This window comes from Lynx canadensis, chromosome A1, assembly GCF_007474595.2.
Source record: "Lynx canadensis isolate LIC74 chromosome A1, mLynCan4.pri.v2, whole genome shotgun sequence".
In the NCBI taxonomy this organism is placed as follows: Eukaryota; Metazoa; Chordata; class Mammalia; order Carnivora; family Felidae; genus Lynx; species Lynx canadensis.
Window position 1 is genome coordinate 197,369,975 of NC_044303.2, and position 18,247 is coordinate 197,388,221.

Sequence of the window (18,247 nt, forward strand, 5' to 3'; positions counted from 1 at the left end):
AGCGTCCGACTCCAGCTCAGGTCATGATCTCGCGGTTTGTGAGTTTGAGCCCCGCATCCCGCTCTGTGCTGGCAGCTCAGAGCCTGGAGCCTGCTCTGGGTTCTCTCTCTATGCCCTCCCTTGCTCATGCTCTGTCTCTCTGTCTGTCTCTCTCAAAAATAAATAAACATTAAAAATTTTTAAAAAACATTTAAAAAGTTAAAAAAAAACTTGTTATAGGATAAAAGCACTTTATAAAAAATATAACACTGGAAGATATATTTATTTGTTTATTTTTTTTAAGTTTATTGATTTTTGAAGGGGAGAGAGACAGAGCATGAGTGGGGGAAGAGCAGAGAGAGAGGGAGACACAGAATCCAAAGCAGGCTCTAGGCTTTGAGCCGTCAGCACAGAGCCCAACACAGGGCTTGAACTCACGAACCGCGAGATCATGACCTGAGCCAAAGTCAGATGTTTAACTGACTCAGCCACCCAGGTGCCCCTGGAAGATACATTTAAGTTAATAATGTTTTAATTGACCTCACCCATTCTGAGTATCTTGGCTTAACCAGAATGCCTCAGAGAAAGTGCCAGCGGTGTAATTAATAGTCATAACGAGGAGCCTTAGTGAAATCTTAATGGCATGCTTCCCAGAAATTGAGGAAGTGAATGATTCTAAGGTTTGCCTCAAACAAAATTGAAGGAGAACCAAATTGAATTGTCAGCTGATAGATCATTCAGAATAATGATCACAGTACACTTTTTTTTCACAGCTGATCTGAAAGAATTGGGTGACATCACTATAACAAAACTTCCAGTCCCACGGCTTCTAATTACTTGCGTCTATAAAAATTAAAAAATTGGCATAAAACACATGCTAAGTCCTATCTTAGTCTAGCAATAAGAAACACTCATTAACTGATGTTCCAAAAATAGCCCCATCCCGTCTCATTAAGAGATGAATTCCCAAAAAAATTTACTTCGAGCATTTAATAATTATTTCTAAAGCCAGGTAATATATTTTGTTGTATTGATTAGTTTAAAAAGGTTTTAATACTTGAAGGCCTATGGCCAAAGAAAATATCTCCAGTGATATCATTCCAATTAATGGGCACATTTGGTTGCAGATTAAGTGTGGGATGGTGGTCCGTGAAAGACTTCGTGTATTTACATGCTTGAGAGTCTTTCATTGGTATGCATATATACACATATACATATACACACATGCATAAAACATTAAGATAAAATCTGTGAGTGCAGTCAAGGGGAAATACAAGCTTATGGTGAAAAGGAAAGATGTAAAACCCCAGACTCTTAAAGAAAAGCTTGTTCGTGTATTTAAAAAAACTTTTTTTAACGTTTTATTATTTATTTTTGAGAGAGAGGGGGGCAGAGAGAGAGAGAGAGAGACACAGAATCTGAAGCAGCTCCAGGCTCTGAGCAGTCAGCACAGAGCCCGACACGGGGCTCGAACTCATGAACTGAGAGATCACGACCTGAGCTAAAGTCAGACGCTTAACTGACTGAGCCACCCAGGTGCCCCATTGTTTGTGTATTTTTAAATGGATCATGGGCTGATGGTTGATACGAAACTACTAGGCCCTTTAGATTCCTCTGTATTTAAAGAATGATGTAACAATTTCATTCTCAAATGCCAATATTTACAATGTGCTGCAAATTAGACCCTTTGCAAATATTTAAGCTCATGATGAAATAGTCATCAACTTAAAAATGCGTAAGAAAGTAAGCAGTTTTCAAAATCCTTCAGGTAGGCACCGAGTAGAATGTTGGAAGACTTGTAAAGCAGGGTTTCTCAACCTTAAGGTTAGTTATGAACACTATTGACGTCTGGAGACAACTCTGTGTCGCAAAGAGCTGTGCATTGTAGGATGTTTAACAGCATCCCTGATCTCTCTCTACTAGATGCCCGTGGCAACCTCCTCTTTAGCTGCGATACACAAAAATATCTCCGAACGTTGCCAAATAACCCCTAGGGACAAAAATAGTCCCTGACCGAAAGCCACAGCTCTGAAGCAAACTTGGGGTCCATACATGACATATAATTAGAGCTTCATACCTGGGTAGAGTGTGGCTGTTACACGAAGGGCTTCGGCACCAGGGGTCAAGTCTCAGCTCTCTCACGTATTGCTTAGTGTGACTTTGAACAGGTAACTTCGCCTCTCTGTGCCTCAGTTTCCTCATCTGCTCAAAGAGCGTGAGGGACCCTACCTCATAACCCTCGCTTATGGATTATCACGGGGGCTGAGCTGGGGCATGGAGTGCTGTGCTGTTCTGCTCACAGCATGCAGTGGTGTTGGGAGCTTACTGTGGTTTGATAAGATGTATGTCTTTGTCTTTGTACCCAGTTCCCCGGCACAGAGCTCTAAAATCCTTGGAATTCTCCGAGTGGTAAGAGTGATAGGAGCGTCTTTTGTTCTAATGAGGTGACTCTGGGTGGGATCTGGAGAGCTTCAAGATGGGGGCTGATCACCAGAAAGACCAAGCCATGAATAGAAGCTTGGAACTTTCAGCCCAACCCCCAGTCTCTGGGGAGAACAGAGGGACTGGAGATTGAGTTAGTCACCGATGGCCAATGCTTACATGATAAAAACCTCCGCAGAAACCTCTGGACAAAAGAACGCAAAGAGCTACAGGGTTGCTCAACACATGGAGGTGCTGGGAGGGTGACGAGTCTGAAGAGGGTGTGGAAACTCTGCATGCGCCCCACCCCAACCCCATACCTTCTCCCAGGCCTCTTTTCCATTGGCTATACCGGAAGTGTATCCTTCATCATGAACTGGTAAATATGAGTTTCCCTGAGTTTTGTGAGCTGTCCCAGCAAATTTTTGAATCTGAAGGCGGTGTTTGTGGGAGCCCCGACTTTGTACCCTCGTTGGATAGAAGCGTGCGAGGTAACTTGGGGACGTGATACTTGTGACTGACTTCTGAACTGAGGGCAGTCTTGTGGGGACTGAGCCCTTGACCGCGTGGAGTCTGACAGTTCACGTCAGGATTGAACTGTGGGACACGAAGTTGGTGTCAGAATTGTTTGTGGTGAGGAAAGAACTCAATGCTCCCCCCACCCCCAAGTGCCTTGATTACCTCGGAGGGCTCCTATGCTCCCGCCCCCTCTAGTCTGAGGTCCACACCTAACCCCTTGACACATCCTAAACCAACTGACTTCCTCCAGCTGCACAGCTAGTTCTGAGGCCACCCTACTTTGGTAGGTTTACTTTGGGCCAAGGTGTTAAAGTGACTCCAGACTGAGGGCACGACCGCCCGTTCTTCATGAAAGTCTTTCCCTCTCCCCCGAATTTCCGGTTTCACTCCTCGAAGCCTGACCAAACCGTGAGTTGGGAGGGCTTCGGGGTCCTCTCTAGTGCTGGGGTGTGAGAGCTGCCCACCTGTTTTCATTCCCCTTGTGAGCTAAAGGGCCTCGTACGTGTTTAAATATGTGGGGGGAACGAATCAAAAGAAGAAGACTATTTCCTGACAGATAAAAAGTGTAAGGAGTTCAAATTTCAGAAACCATAAATAACACTTGCTTTTCCCACAGAGGGCCACTAATGACTTCGGTGGGTCCTAGGCACTGTTGCCTCCGTGGCTTTTTCCACCATTAAAATAAGTTTTTAAGGGGCGCCTGGGTGGCTCCATCGGTTAAGTGTCCAACTTTAACTCAGGTCGTGATCTCATGGTCCATGAGTTCGAGCCCCAGGTTGGGCTCTGTGCTGACAGCGCAGAGCCTGGAGCCTGCTTCAGATTCTGTCTCCCTTTCTCTGCCCCCTCCCCCAAAAAATAAACATTTAAAAAATTTTAAATAAGTTTTTAAAAAATGATATTTTAGGACTGTGTTGGTATAAAGATACATAATGCAGGTTGAATTCACTCTTACATATTCAGCATTATTGTATTATTTTTGTTTTTTTCTTCTGGCTTTAAGAGAAATGAAAACTCCAGACACCTGGGTGGCTCAGTCGGTTGGGGGGTCCTACTTCGGCTCAGGTCATGATCCCCTGGTTCATGAGTTCGGGCCCCGTGTCAGGCTCTGTCCTGACAGCTCAGAGCCCGAAGCCTGTTTCAGATTCTGTGTCTCCCTCTCTCTGCCCGTCCCCCGCTCCTGTCTGTCTGTCTCTCTCTCTCTCAAAAAATAAGTAAACATAAAAAAAAATTTTTTTTTTAAGTAAAAGGAATTAAAATTCAAACATTTTCATGGGCCCCTAAAGTATCCTGGGCCCTAGGCACTCTGCCTTTACTTACCTATGGCTGCATTTGCATCACTATGCCAGAGCTGAGTAGTTGAAATAGAGCCCACGTGGTCTGCAAAACGGAAATCATTTACAAGCCGGCTCTCCGGCTAGTGTTTTACAGATGAGAGAGTGAGGACCTGGGAGACTGCGTGACTTACCTCGTGTCCCATGGGCGTTACTGGAGGGTCGAGGGCTGGAGCCTGCCACCTCCCCCTCTCCTGCACACCCACAGCTTTCCCAGGCTTCCTTAGGGGCTCCCCCGCAGGCCACGCCCTCCAGGCCAGGTGCAATTCCAGGAGTGTCCGAACACCTGGGCTGGGTGGGCTGGGATGCTTCCCAGGGCAGGGGCAGCCAGGGTCAGGGACAAGTGCCACTGGGCCGCACAGCGGAGCCGAAGGGACATTTTTGCCTGGAGGATGGACCCGGTGAGCAGGAGCTCCGCTTCTTTCCATCAGCCCTCCCCACACACCTGCGCGACCCCAAACAAAACGGTTAATGTGATCAAGCTGATGGTAATGAAGATGAGGCCAATGTGTGCACTTGACAGAATCATCTTATGTGATGGCCACAGTCCCCCCAGGGTGAATATACGCCCTTGAACCGTGTGAAATCGCTGCCTTTGGATAGTGTTTGACCCACAAAGTCAGAATTTCATGGTCCCATCTAATACGATTTATCTCCCTTTACACGGGAACAGACAGACGCTCAAAGACATTAAGTCGAGAAGAGCTGAGATCGAGTTGCTCTGATTCCCCAGCCCCCCGTGGCTTTTTATAGACCGCTCTCGACGCCCCCCTCCTCCCGAGGCCTCTCGCTTACCCAGAGGCTGAGGCACACGTGTCTCCATACACAAAGCCTTCGTGACTTACTCGTGCTCTCTTCTCTGCGTGGTAGCCTCGCTGTCTTTTGCTCTCCCCCATCCTGACACCTCCCTCTTCCGGACTTTGCATGTCTCATCTATCCCCACACCCTGTCCAGTTTACTTCTTAAATGCCTTATCTGGACACTTCCTTTTATTGCCACCTCTGTTTCTGGCCCTGGTCCTGTAGGCTTTCCTGGCTGGGCTCCCTGCCATGTTCCCGTCCCCTCCACACTAACGCCACAGCGATCCCTGTAAAATGCAAATCTGATTGCTTCACCCTTCTGTTCAAACTCTTCCCGTTGCTGTAGGCACGAAGAGGGTCCCTTGCCAAGGCCCAGGATCTGCGGTCCCGCCCTTGCTGTCTCTTGGGCCTCACCTTACCCTCTTTCCTGCTGCTTCTTTCCTCCCACCTTCTAGCTCTTTGAATGTGCCCGGCTTCCTTCCACCAGGGCCTTTGCACTGGCTGCTCTCTCCACCTGGAATGTGTTTCCGCACCTGCTTCTTTGCCAGATTCGCGGCTACGCTGCCTTCAGACATCGGCTCTCCGGTCACTTCCTTGAGGAAGCCCTCCCTGCCTTTTCAGACCTATTCTCCTAGAATAGAATTCCTTTCTTTCAGAGCACCTGTTTGTGTACACGTTTACATTCGTTTGTGTGGCGGATGTGTGACTCCCCAACTTGTCTGTAAGGTCTCTGAGAGCAGGGACCCTGTGAACCAGCCCCCGCCTGGCCCCTGCATACCAGTACAGGGTGGATAGATGGAGGCTTCCTACCTTCTGGGGAGCAGGGAACTACCTCCTGCAGGACACTCTGCCCTGTGGCGATCTCGCATACTCTCCACCGCATCGCTGCTGCTCGCTGTTCCCTTTCTTAGAGAACTCCTATGCACCCCTCAGGGCCCCTCTCCACCATCTTGCATGCCCCCTGAGCTGAGCCAGTTGCACTCACCTTTGGATATTTTTTTTTCCTCTTCCACCTTGTACTTCTTTCTGCCATCTCACTTAGCATATTGTGATGACAGTTTTTTACTATCTTTTCTCTGAGTGACTGTGAGCTCTCTGCCAGCCTCTCTGGATGCCCGAAACCTAGCGTGGCACCTTGGCCCCACAGCACCTAAGGAGGTGGTGCTGAAGTGAATACAGTGCCTTGTCTTTAGGGCACGAGGCTTTGGATTTGCTTCTCTGGCGCTCAGGTGGCCTCAGTCCCCCCCCCCTCACCTGCCCCCGCTCCCCCATTCCCAGGCACACAATCTCTGTCTGTAAAACACTTAGGTTATGTTTCCCCAACTGTGGGAGTGATATTCACATGATCTCTCCAGCCAGGGACAATAAACATCCCGTGCTCTCGGGACACCTAACCTCTGACGGGTAACAAGGAGCCAGTGACTCTCGTATGCGTGGCCGAACGTGCATTTGCTTGGCTTATTTGATGATAACACGTCTACAACACTTGATATTAAGCATAGGGTGCATATTTTGAAGCTATTCCAAAGTATAAAGGGGTTTCAAAGGAATGTATGCATTTCTGAAAGCTTAATTACTCAACGAGTTCCACGAGTTTTGGAGGGTTTGCTTAATGAGACGTAACTAAACCTGTTAATATTTCATGAACGGCCCTTTGTTGAGGTATAGCTGACATGCGCTGTTACATTGGTGTCCGATGTACAAACATAGCGATTTGACTAGTCTGTAGCTTCTGCCCTGCTCCCTGCAAGTATAGTCCCTGCCATCTGTCACCATGCAGCACCGTTACAATACCATTGACCGTACTCCCTGTGCTGCCCTTCGTCCCCAGAGCTTACTCCATAACTGGAAGCCTGTATCTCCCACTCCCCTACACCCATTTTTGCCCATTCCGTCAGCCCCCCTCCTCTGGCAAGCATCAGATTGTTCCTTGAGTAATTCTGAAGGCTTCCCAGACCAGCTTCTGTAAAATATGCCAGATACAGCTGGTTACTTGTAAAATCGTCCAAATAGCAAGGGCGCCAGCCTTCTCCCCTCTCCCGCACCCCTGCCCACCGAGTCTCACCAGATCAGGCTGACCCCGCCAAGGTGGCTCTCCCAGCCAGCAGGCACGGCTGCAGACCAGGCCCACCTGCCTGAATCACTGCGGCAGATCCCCCCTCCTTCCTTCCCACCCTCTCCTTTCTGTTCCACCCTCCAGGTATTGCCAACGTGCCTGCCCACAGCACGGCTCTGAAGAGGCCACGGCTGGGCCCTCAGCCTTCAATAGCTCTCCGTTGCTTATCGGCTACCGCTTACACTTCCCAGCTTGGAATGTAATGTCCACCCCACATGCCCTGAATTCCCATCCCGGACGTTCATGCCACTCCGCCCCCATTCTCCAGAACACTTTCTCAAATTCCCTCCGTCCTCCAATGCTTTGTCGGTGTCCCTCCTTGTCTGTCTTATATTGTGCCTACCTAGATTATGATACCTGTCTTAACCTTCTTCCTATTCTTGTGAAACTCTTTTAGGAGTTTATCTTTCTTCTTCTTCTTTTTCTAAATGTTTATTTATTTTTGAGAGAGAGTCAGACGGGGAGACGCAGAATCCGAAGCAGGCTCCAGGCCCTGAGCCGTCAGCACAGAGCCCGACGCGGGGCTCGAACGCACAAACCGCGAGATCATGACCTGAGCCGAAGTCGGACGCTTAACCGACTGAGTCACCCAGGCGTCCCAAAGAGTTTAATTTTCAATCCTTTCCTTCTCTAATCCTTCCCTCTACTTCTTAAGACAAGGCTTCCTCGAAATGACTGATGTGGCACTTGGCATGCTGGGCGTTTTTAATGGGGGTGATCATCACCCCACCGAGGGCAAAAAGCGGTTCTTGGTGGAAGAGCAAAAAAACCTCAGATATTACAGTGATCTATGACCCTCCAAACAGATATACAGTGTGTCCATGGTATTAACATTTCCTGCTGGAGGGAATACAGAAAAAATGTCTGAAAAGGCTCTCTGATGTGAACGGTGGAGAATGACCAGAAAAAGGTTGAGAAATGTCAGTCTCTCCTAAACAGGAGAGAAAGAACTCCGAAGAGGTGCTGAGATCTAAATGAAATGGATGTTTTAAAAGGCCAAGAACTGTCTGTGTCACATCATAAAAACCCCATATACGTTCATGATAACCGCCAGTATCTATCGTGCACATGCCAGGTCAAGGCACTCTGCCAAGGTTTACACACATGTTCTCAGGTGAGATCTCATGATCTCATTCAACCTTGCCCCCGTTTCATGTACCATTATTATTACAGATAAGGAAATTGAGGCTTAGAGAGGCTGGTTTAATTGCCCCATGCCAAACTCTTGGTAATTGACAGAGGCAGGATTTTAACCTCCGTCTGACTTCAAAGCCTGCCCTCCAGATGCCTCGCAGAAGTGAGCCCCTCACTCCCGGTGAGCCCTGGGAGCACTCTCCCTCTCCCGCACAGAGGGAGGAGAGACAGTTAAAATTAACCAGAGCTTGCAGCCTTTTTTTTTTTTTTAATTTTTTTTTTAAGGTTTATTCATTTTTCAGAGACAGGGAGGGACACAGCCTCAGGGTGAGGGGGAAGGGGTAGAGAGGGAGACACAGAATCCGAAGCAGGTTCCAGGCTCTCAGCTGTCGGCACAGAGCCCGACGCGGGGCTCGAACTCACAGACCGCGAGATGGTGACCTGAGCCGAAGTCGGACGCCCAGCCGACTGAGCCACCCAGGTGCCCCGCACTTGCAGCCTTCAATAGCTCTGGGCTGATGGATGGTGTCCTTGTGTCCAGGGCCATGATGATGACCGCCTGCGATCTCTCAGCCATCACCAAGCCCTGGGAGGTACAGAGTAAGGTATGGAGCCCTCCTGACCTGAGAGGAGGGGAGTCCCAGCATCACGACAGCAGCCGGTGCAGCTTCGTCTCCTCCTCCTCTGCCAGGACATGGAAGCCACTTTAGTGCCCTCTCCAGTGATGCCAACAAAGGGGGTGGCGAGGCAGGGGTGGGGTTGAAGCGTTTGCTGAGCTGGAAATGCCCCCAGGAGGGGTGGGAGCAGGGGCAGGAGGATGGGGGCTGCGGCTTGACTTTTTGGGGGGGTTGTCTGTTGCAGGTAGCTCTGCTGGTTGCTGCCGAATTCTGGGAACAAGGTGACCTGGAGCGCACAGTGCTGCAGCAGAACCCCATCGTGAGTAGGGGATGGGGCGTCAGCCTGATGTGGGGTGTGTGTGATCTCACCCTGACAGACAGACGGGCCCCCTGACACAGACATGTGTGATCTTATCATAGAGATGACCTTTTCCTAATACACTGGTCATCCAGGCATGGTCCCCAGGCCACCATCAACCTCATTGCTAGGGAACATGTCAGAGATGCCAATTCCCAGCCCCCATCCTAGACCTACTGCAGCAGGAACTCTGGATGTGGGCTCAGCAGATGTGTGCCCTCCTAACCGACAAGCCCTCCTGAAGTCTGAGAACCCTGCCCTAATGTACTGGCTCACTCAGCCAGGTAGAGATTGACAAGTGAACCCCAAAACAGATTTCCTTTCATTTCCCACAGTCCAGGGGGCCACCTCCCCAGGCCCTGTTCTAACAGTCCAGAGCGTACAAGGGGAGGACCTGGTCAAGCTGAGCACCCATCCACGTTAAGAGCAGGCGTGGCAGGGACAGCCGGTGGGCTCCCCACCTGAGATGGGCGCGCCCCCCACCCCCCATGAGAGGTTAGCCAAGTGAGGGCAGGACTAGGAAGTAGAAGAGGGGTAGGAGGGAGAGACATTCTGGGGACAGAGCCGTTGATGGAGATGGGGGCGGGGGAAGCCTGTGGCAGAGCAGAGGGCACGCTGGGGCACCCATGTGAGGCTTGGACAGGGACTGAGGGGGAGTACAGGCAGTGAGCGTTGTGCAAGCCCCAGGGCAGGCAGGCAGGGAGCGTCCCAACCTGAGTAGCAGGGGGCCACCGGTTTGGATCTTTCTTTTTTCTTTCCCAGGTTTTCACATGTGGAGAGACCAGTGAAAGAACCCTAGAGACCCCACCAGCCAGGTTCAACTGCTAGTGAGAGTCAGCCATTCTCGTTTTATCTATGCCCCCAGCTCAGGCATTTTCTTATCTTTTGGCTGAAGTATTTTAAAGTAAATTCCAGATGTTATCACTTCTCCCCTAAATACTTCAGTTTGCCTCTCTGAGAGATAAGAAACTCACACACCGTATGCAAACACACACACACACACACACACACACACACACACTACCATTATTACGCTCACAAAATTAGTAATAATTCTTTAAGGTCATCCAATCCTCAATCTCTGTTTATTTTCCCTGATCGAGTGAAAAAAATAATTAGGTTGATTTGTTCAAATCAGGATCCAGTCAAGGGACCACATTCCCTCCGGTTTTAATGTCTCTCGAATCTCTTTCAATACATAGCAATTTTCTCCTCTTTTTTTTTTTTTTTAAATATATATGTGGCATGTATTTATTTGTTGAAGACCGTGGGTCTTCTGTTGTGTAGTTGCCCACATTCTGGATTTGGTTGATTGCACCCTCATGGTGTTATTTAATATGTTCCTTTATCCCCATATTTCTTGCAAACTGCTAGTCAGATCCGGAAACTTGATGAGTTCAGGTTTAGTTGGGTGTTTTGTTTTGTTTTGCTTTGTTTTGTTGTGAATAAGAATGCTTCTTAGGTAGGGGCGCCTGGGTGGCTCAGTTGGTTAAGCGGCCAACTTCAGCTCAGGTCATGATCTCACAGTTTGTGAGTTCGAGCCCCGTGTCGGGCTCTGTGCTGGTAGCTCAGAGCCTGGAGCCTGTTTCAGATTCTGTGTCTCCCTCTCTCTGTTCCTCCCCTGCTCACACTCTGTCTCTTTCTCAAAAATAAATAAAGATTAAAAAATTAAAAAAAAAAAAAGAGAATGCTTCTTAGGTAGATGCCCTCCTGGCATCATGCCAAGAGGAGCTGGGTACAGTTAACTCTTTCTCCTCCATGACAGCCCATGATGGACAGAAACAAGGCGGATGAACTCCCCAAGCTTCAGGTCGGCTTCATTGACTTTGTCTGCACCTTTGTCTACAAGGTAGGTCCTTTGCTTTCTCAGTCTCAGCAAGGTGTCCTTGATAAACCCAGGATTCCCAACAGCATCAGGAATAATAAACCCTGGCAGGTAGGTGACCAGCGGGTGATAGTTTACAAAGAGCTTCTCATCTGCAACGGCATTTGGTCCTCAGGACGGCCCAACGGGGGTCTTGAGTGGTAATGTACCCAGGCCAGAGTCTGGGGCTTCATGCACTCTAGGTGCTCAGTACCACGGGGACAAATGACGAAGCCCAGTTTCAGACAGGAAAGGGGGAGGCCATGGGATGCACGCCCTCCTAACTTCCCTGGTTGGTGGAAATGTGATAGGTCAAAGTAGCCCAATTGTCAAAAGACAATCTGGGATTTCTTTGAGCCGATGCTCACGGGTAAAGTCCTCCTCCTGGAAACCCACTGCTCCCAACTCTGTGTTATTTGTGCCACCACCCACCGCCCGTTAGTCATTTTTATTTCGGCCATGTTACACATGAGGAGGCAGAGGTCAGAGATGAGAAATGACAGGCCAGCGTCGCTGGAGGCGGCCTCGAGCCGGGACTAGAGCCGGGATGCCTGACCCTGGTTTAGGGCTCTTTCTGCTGCACTAGGGAGAAGGGCACATGCTCTCAGAGCAGACAGGGGCCACTCTGTCATAACATGGCTAATTGGGGTGCTCCGAGCAACAAGGTAGAGTCGCCGTGCTCCCCACTATCATCAGCAATATTATTAAACCGGGTAGGCGAGGCCGAGTGCCCTCCGTGTGCTATCACAGCCCTGCGAGGATGGCTGAGGCAGAGCTCTGTAGGTCACCGCCCCGCGGTCACAGTTTGTGAGTTTGTGGCAGAACTGGATCCAAACCCGGCCGCTCTGAGCACAGCCGACTCTGGCCAGAACTCCACGGTGGACCCTGGATTTGCTGTTCTCACCTTGAGCAAATCTACTCCATCAACCTGCACTTTGATTTCCTCGCCTGAAAATCCCGGAGGGATGCATCCTGTTTTCCCACCTCCCAGGAGTATCTGGGGATCAATGGAGATAAAGCACTCCATAAACTGCAATGTACTGTGCTCAAGGCATTATTTGTATTCTTGGAGCTAAGAGACTTTCAGAATCCCCTTCGCAAATCCCAATTTCATTCAGCAAATGTTTTCTGGTGTCTTTATACCCCAGACACTGTCTTTTCACCCCAGTGAACAAGGCGCCGCTGTCCCTGCCCTCTCCAAGTTCACAGCCCCTGGGGGAGACGGGCAAAGGGAGTCATTACAATGAAATGAGATGTGGAAGAGAGGCTTCTGGAGCTTCTAACAGGGGACTCTACTTACCCAGAGGGTTCAAAATGGTGAAGACGAGAGGGCAGCAGATCTGGAGGGGTCCGGAAGCCAGGTGAAGGACATGGGGACTGCCACAGGAGGGTTTTAAGCAGGACAGGGATGGATGGGCCGTTGCACTGCAGCCCTCCCCCAACCAGTGTCAGCATCCCACCGCCCCAGGCAGCTCATTCCCGTGCTGGGCATTCTCAGCTGTGCCTCCCCCTCGGCTGGACCCTGGGCCAGGCCCCCCCCCCCCCGCCCCCCCGTGCCAGAGGCTCTCTCTTTTCCAGGAATTCTCCCGTTTCCATGAGGAGATCACTCCCATGCTGGATGGGATCACCAACAACCGCAAGGAGTGGAAGGCGCTCGCGGATGAGTACGATGCCAAGATGAAGGCGTTGGAGGAGGAGAAGCAGAAGCAGCAGGCAGGCACGCAAGGTTTGTGGACAGGGGAGACGAGGAGCCCTGTCCCCACCCACTAAACACGCACAGCCTGGTCGCAGGGCCCCATACGTGTGGGCCCGTCCAGGCGTCCCCACCTCCTCTGATCGCTCTCATTCTGCATTTTGGGGCCCTGAGGCTTGCTGACATGAAGTACCTTGGCCAAATCATACAGTTAGTAAGCGGCAGAGCCTAGTTCCCAAGACTGAACCTTCTGCCAAGGATTTCCGGCTGCCCCCCAACCAGTGTAGGACAGATTCCAATTCCAGGGCTGTGGACATAGAGCCCTACCCAGGGGCAAGGGAGAAAACCTTTGAAGGAATTTTAGGGGCCCTATTTCTGACTTTCTGTCTGATGTTTGAGTAGTGTCTATACCAGCATGAGCCCTTTCTTGCACACTCCCGGTGATGGAGGGCTCACTACTATGCATAACATCCTCATTCCGTATCAGTGTTAGAAAGCTCTTCCTTGAACCACAATTCTCCTTGTGGAAGCCTCCACCTGGTGGCCGCAGCCCTGCCTTCCAGAATCAAGTGGGATGTTTGCTCCAGCCCTTCCCAACTGAGAGCACATTCTCCCTCCCTCCAGTCATTTCTTTTACTGATTGTGTGGGTCCTGTTCCGTCGTGGGACATGACATGTAGTCCTGGCCCCCCTCTGACTTCCCTCCTCTGCACACCTGCCCCTCTGCCCACCTTGGTAACGCGGACACTGTCATGGCTCCAGTTCTGCTCGGGGCATCGTGGGGTGATTCTAATCTGGTGGCTGCAAATGTGGGGCTACCATTTACGTTTTGCAAGCCGTGCTGTCTGCACGGCCCCAGTGTCCTATACGTGACAGTCATCATAGATTTGTACGGTTATTACAACTTTCCAGAAATGGCAGTAAAGTGTCCGGAGGACGAGGCATCTTTTTCTCATTTGCAAATTATCTTTTGGGCTAGCGGCAGCTCTGTGCAAACTCGAAGCCTGCAGATGTCTTTTGTTTGGCCTGCATTCTGTTCGCGTGAATTTGCTGTCCGCGTTTTAAAACTGGGATATTTCTGGGGCGCCTGGGTGGCGCAGTCGGTTAAGCGTCCGACTTCAGCCAGGTCACGATCTCGCGGTCCGTGAGTTCGAGCCCCGCGTCAGGCTCTGGGCTGATGGCTCAGAGCCTGGAGCCTGTTTCCGATTCTGTGTCTCCCTCTCTCTCTGCTTCTCCCCCGTTCATGCTCTGTCTCTCTCTGTCCCAAAAATAAATAAACGTTGAAAAAAAAATTAAAAAAATAAATAAATAAAACTGGGATATTTCCGATTTTGAACATCCAAATCTCCAACATTTCTTTAAGAAAAAAAAATGTATATATCAGTATTTGGCCACACCAGTCTGCTTTTCTGCAGGACAACGATTAGCTGGAGCTGAGTGGCAAATGCCCCCTTTAGACAGGATAGGGGATCGCTCTGGTTTGCCACGTCTCAACACCACCCACTGCTGTCTCCCAGACAGCATGCCGAGTGTTGGTGGATCATTTATCATCACCATAGTGGTTCCCTTTTTCTTAGTGTAGAGAAACGGCCTTGGTTCCTCGGATTCTCCTGACACGTGGCTCGCCTTCTGCATGTGTGGTTGGTTACCTGTTGGCCTCCGAAAGCCCCCGAGTTTGCAACTCTTGGTCTAAACCAGGGCGAAAGGGAAGCGCGCGCCTCCTCTCACCCGGTGTATTCTCTTTCTTGTCCGCAGCGGCGGCGGGAAATCAGCCCGGGGGCAACCCCGGTCCAGCAGGGGGCGCACCAGCATCCAAGTCCTGCTGCATCCAGTAGCCCAGCCGGGCATCAGCTGACCAGAATGGTCCCACCCTCGTGGAAGGAGATTCCCCCAAGCCGGCGGAAACCCAAAAACCTTCTTGAGAAGTAAAAGAGTCCTAGGACTTGAAAGCGGAACGAGAATTTAGCTTACATCCTATCTAGTGGTTTTTCTTTCCATCATTTTTTCAGTTTTGAGTACTTTTCTCTTGCGCGAAAACCAATCACCCATCCTTTTCCATTTCTTTCGCATTTTTTCCCTTAGCTGAAGTCATTTTTCTTTTCAGCTTGATGGTATTTTGTTTTTAAATTTTTTTTTTCAACGTTTATTTATTTTTGGGACAGAGAGAGACAGAGCATGAACGGGGGAGGGACAGAGAGAGAGGGAGACACAGAATCGGAAACAGGCTCCAGGCTCTGAGCCATCAGCCCAGAGCCCGACGCGGGGCTCGAACTCACGGACCGCGAGATCGTGACCTGGCTGAAGTCGGACGCTCAACCGACTGCGCCACCCAGGCGCCCCTGTATTTTGTTTTTAAGTTTACTCATTTAAGTAATCTCTACCCCCCCATGTGGGACTCGAACTCACAACCCCGAGATCAAGGGTCTTCTCTTCAGACTGCGCCAGCCAGGGGCCCCTTACCTGAAGTATTTACCAGCACATTTCAGATGTATCATTTCGCTCCTCCATTACACATCTTTAAAAACATCCGGGCGTTTTCTAATATAACCCCATCATTATCACATGCAGCGAATGAACGAACACCTCATATCGAGGGGTGGTCGATGCTGTGATGAGCTGTGCAGACCCTTTCCTGAAGAGTAAAGGACGTGCGGTCCCCACAGCTGTCCCTCGGAGATTCCCGCAGCTGCAGGGAGATCCTTGACCCAAGGTCACGGCCTTCCCTGGATGGCCCACGCCCATGACAGATCTATGCCAGGTGTTAAGGCCTGGCCGTGTTGGCCCAACCCAGGACAACTCCACAGGGCCATTCCAGTTCCAGGACTCTCGGTGGGGTCACCACGGCCGTCGCCGGGGCTCCGTCACAGCTCGGCCTCTCCCTCTGCCCATCCCCGCTCCCTTCCCTGCCCCAGGTGTTGGTCCCGTGGGCACCCCTTAATAAACATCCTGCAAAGACCACTGCGGAGGCTGCTTTCTGGGGAACCCAACTGACCACACCCATCCTTCTTTGCCTCTCCCCTGCTGTCGCACAAACGTCTTTATTAGTTGGTTTGTCCAAACAAGTTTCACACCTTTAAGTGGGTTTTTTTTTTTTTTTCAACGTTTATTTATTTTTGGGACAGAGAGAGACAGAGCATGAACGGGGGAGGGGCAGAGAGAGAGGGAGACACAGAATCAGGAACAGGCTCCAGGCTCTGAGCCGTCAGCCCAGAGCCTGACGCGGGGCTCGAACTCCCGGACCGTGAGATCGTGACCTGGCTGAAGTCGGACGCTTAACCGACTGCGCCACCCAGGCGCCCCTAAGTGGGTTTTTTTTTAAGTTTATTTATTTTGAGAGAGAGAGAGAGAGAGTACAAGCAGGGTAGGGACTGAGAGAGAGAGGGAGAAAGAGAATCCCAAGCAGGCTCCACGCTGTCAGCACAGAGCCCAATGGGGGGCTCGAACTCACGAACTGTGCGATCGTGGCCCGAGCTGAAATCAAGAGTGGGACACTTAGCTGACTAAGCCACCCAGGTGCCCCACAAGTTTCACACTTTTCAAGTTTAGATGTCACTAGACAGGTGGGTCCTGAATCCTCATCTTTTAACTCTCAAGCTAGATGTTCTGCTTTCCGGAAGTTGACCCTCTCAGAGCAGGGGTCTTTAAAGAGACATGTCCCTAGGCAGGCCACATGTAGTGGTTAAGTGGCAGGGCAAAGAAGAGAGGTGTCACCCTGGAAATACACACGCTGCTGCCGGTCCTGGCTTTATTCCTTGGGCAGGTTCCCTCCGTTCTTCCCAGCCTCAGCCCTCCCCGTCTGCCAACTGAGGGTCACAGTCCTCGCCACACCTCTCATAGGGCTCTGGTTAGCACCAAGGGAACCACATATAAGGACTGCACCTTATGTTGAATTAAGTGCCTCCTGTGATGTCCTGGGTACTGTTCACGGTCCAATTTCATCCTCCCAACGCTACAGGGTAGAGACGATCACTAGCCCCATTGATCACAGGATGAGGACACTCAGAGAGGTTAAGAAACCTGCCCAAAGACGACCAGCTGGTACGAGATGGAGGTAAGACCCAAAGCCAGACAGCTGTCACCACCCTCCTGGCTTGTAACCCATTTTCCCTGCACCATCCTGCTTCTGACCATCAGCTCTTTTAAAACATAAGGGACCTGAGTCCACCTAGGCAATTCATCTTGCCTCATACTCAGGGAAACCAGGGGCCAAAGAGGTGGCTTGTCGAACTTTGCACAACACAGACGTGGCAGAGTTGCGCCTCAAGTGTAGGTCTCGAGCCTCTAAATCTCCCGGGCTATTTCTGGCACCACTGAATGCATCCTTGAGGGCATTATTTCCGCGACTCTGTGGCTCGGGGGCCTCCCTAGCTGTGTGTGCAGTCATCAGGCCATGGATAGGATCCACTCACGCGTCCATTCAGGAACTCCTGACTAACAGGGCTGGGCACCCTGCCATGAATAGAGAAGCAGCCCTGCTTTCCTGGATTTTACCATCCAGCAAGGGGGCGACAGCTTCTGAGCGATCACGCACACGGAAAACCTCTCTAAAGACTAACTCAAGTCACAGAAGCCTGCTGCTAAGGGGAAACATCCCCATTCATCTGAATGGGAAATAATTGCGATGTGTTCCTTTCCGACTGCAGAAATCCAAACCGTTTCCAGATGGAGAAAATAAATCACCTCAAAACGAGAGCGAGTTTATGTAGGAAACAAACAACTTGAAACCAGTTTGCACGTAACATAGAATGGAATGGCTGATTTTACTTGGTCTTGGGTACGTGTGATTTTCTTCACCAACGTCTCAACCCTTTGGGGGCACATCAATATCCACGGGTATCTTGCACTTAAACTGCACTTAAAACATAAAGTTAAGGGGCGCCTGGGTGGCTCAGTCGGTTAAGCATCCGACTTCGGCTCAGGTCATGATCTCGCGGCTCGTGGGTTCGAGCCCCGCGTCGGGCTCTGTGCTGACAGCTCGGAGCCTGGAGCCTGCTTCGGATTCTGTGTCTCCCTCTCTCTGCCCGTCCCCTTGCTCGTGCTGTCTCTCTCTCCCTCAAAAATAACTAAACGTTAAAAAATTATTAAAAAAGAATAAATAAAGGTAAAGCAGTTTTCGGGCAAAATAAAAGCGACCCCCGAGAAAAGCATGAAACGGAGGACATCCAAGACAGAGGGTCTTAGAAGGTGCTGTTTCTTCACCGCCCTTGATGGAAATGAGCAAAGGAAAACATTTCAAACTCACCCAAATGAAGCACACAATTAGAGTCTGTTCTTCATATCCTCTGACCAGAAACTTTGTTTTTAACCAGAAACCGTACTGTTGTCCGTCGGTGAGGGTTTTTGCTTGAAAACATGTCAAAGTATCTCCTTCAGCATGTGTCATTAGTGAGCTTGTGTGGAAAAGTTGATACAGCCA

General features: G+C 50.3%; 1 protein-coding gene across 1 annotated transcript in view; it reads left to right on the top strand.

The window, feature by feature from the left end:
- The window catches only part of PDE6A (phosphodiesterase 6A), a 63,779-nt gene extending 48,899 nt beyond the window's left edge, over positions 1 to 14,880 (top strand). The window contains exons 18-22 of the mRNA XM_030329504.1: positions 8,842 to 8,905; positions 9,162 to 9,236; positions 11,041 to 11,124; positions 12,718 to 12,865; positions 14,587 to 14,880. Of these exons, the coding sequence (XP_030185364.1) occupies positions 8,842 to 8,905; positions 9,162 to 9,236; positions 11,041 to 11,124; positions 12,718 to 12,865; positions 14,587 to 14,666 (451 nt within the window). The 3' untranslated portion in view covers positions 14,667 to 14,880. The remainder of the gene's footprint in view (positions 1 to 8,841; positions 8,906 to 9,161; positions 9,237 to 11,040; positions 11,125 to 12,717; positions 12,866 to 14,586) is intronic.
- Positions 14,881 to 18,247: the final 3,367 nt, after the last annotated feature.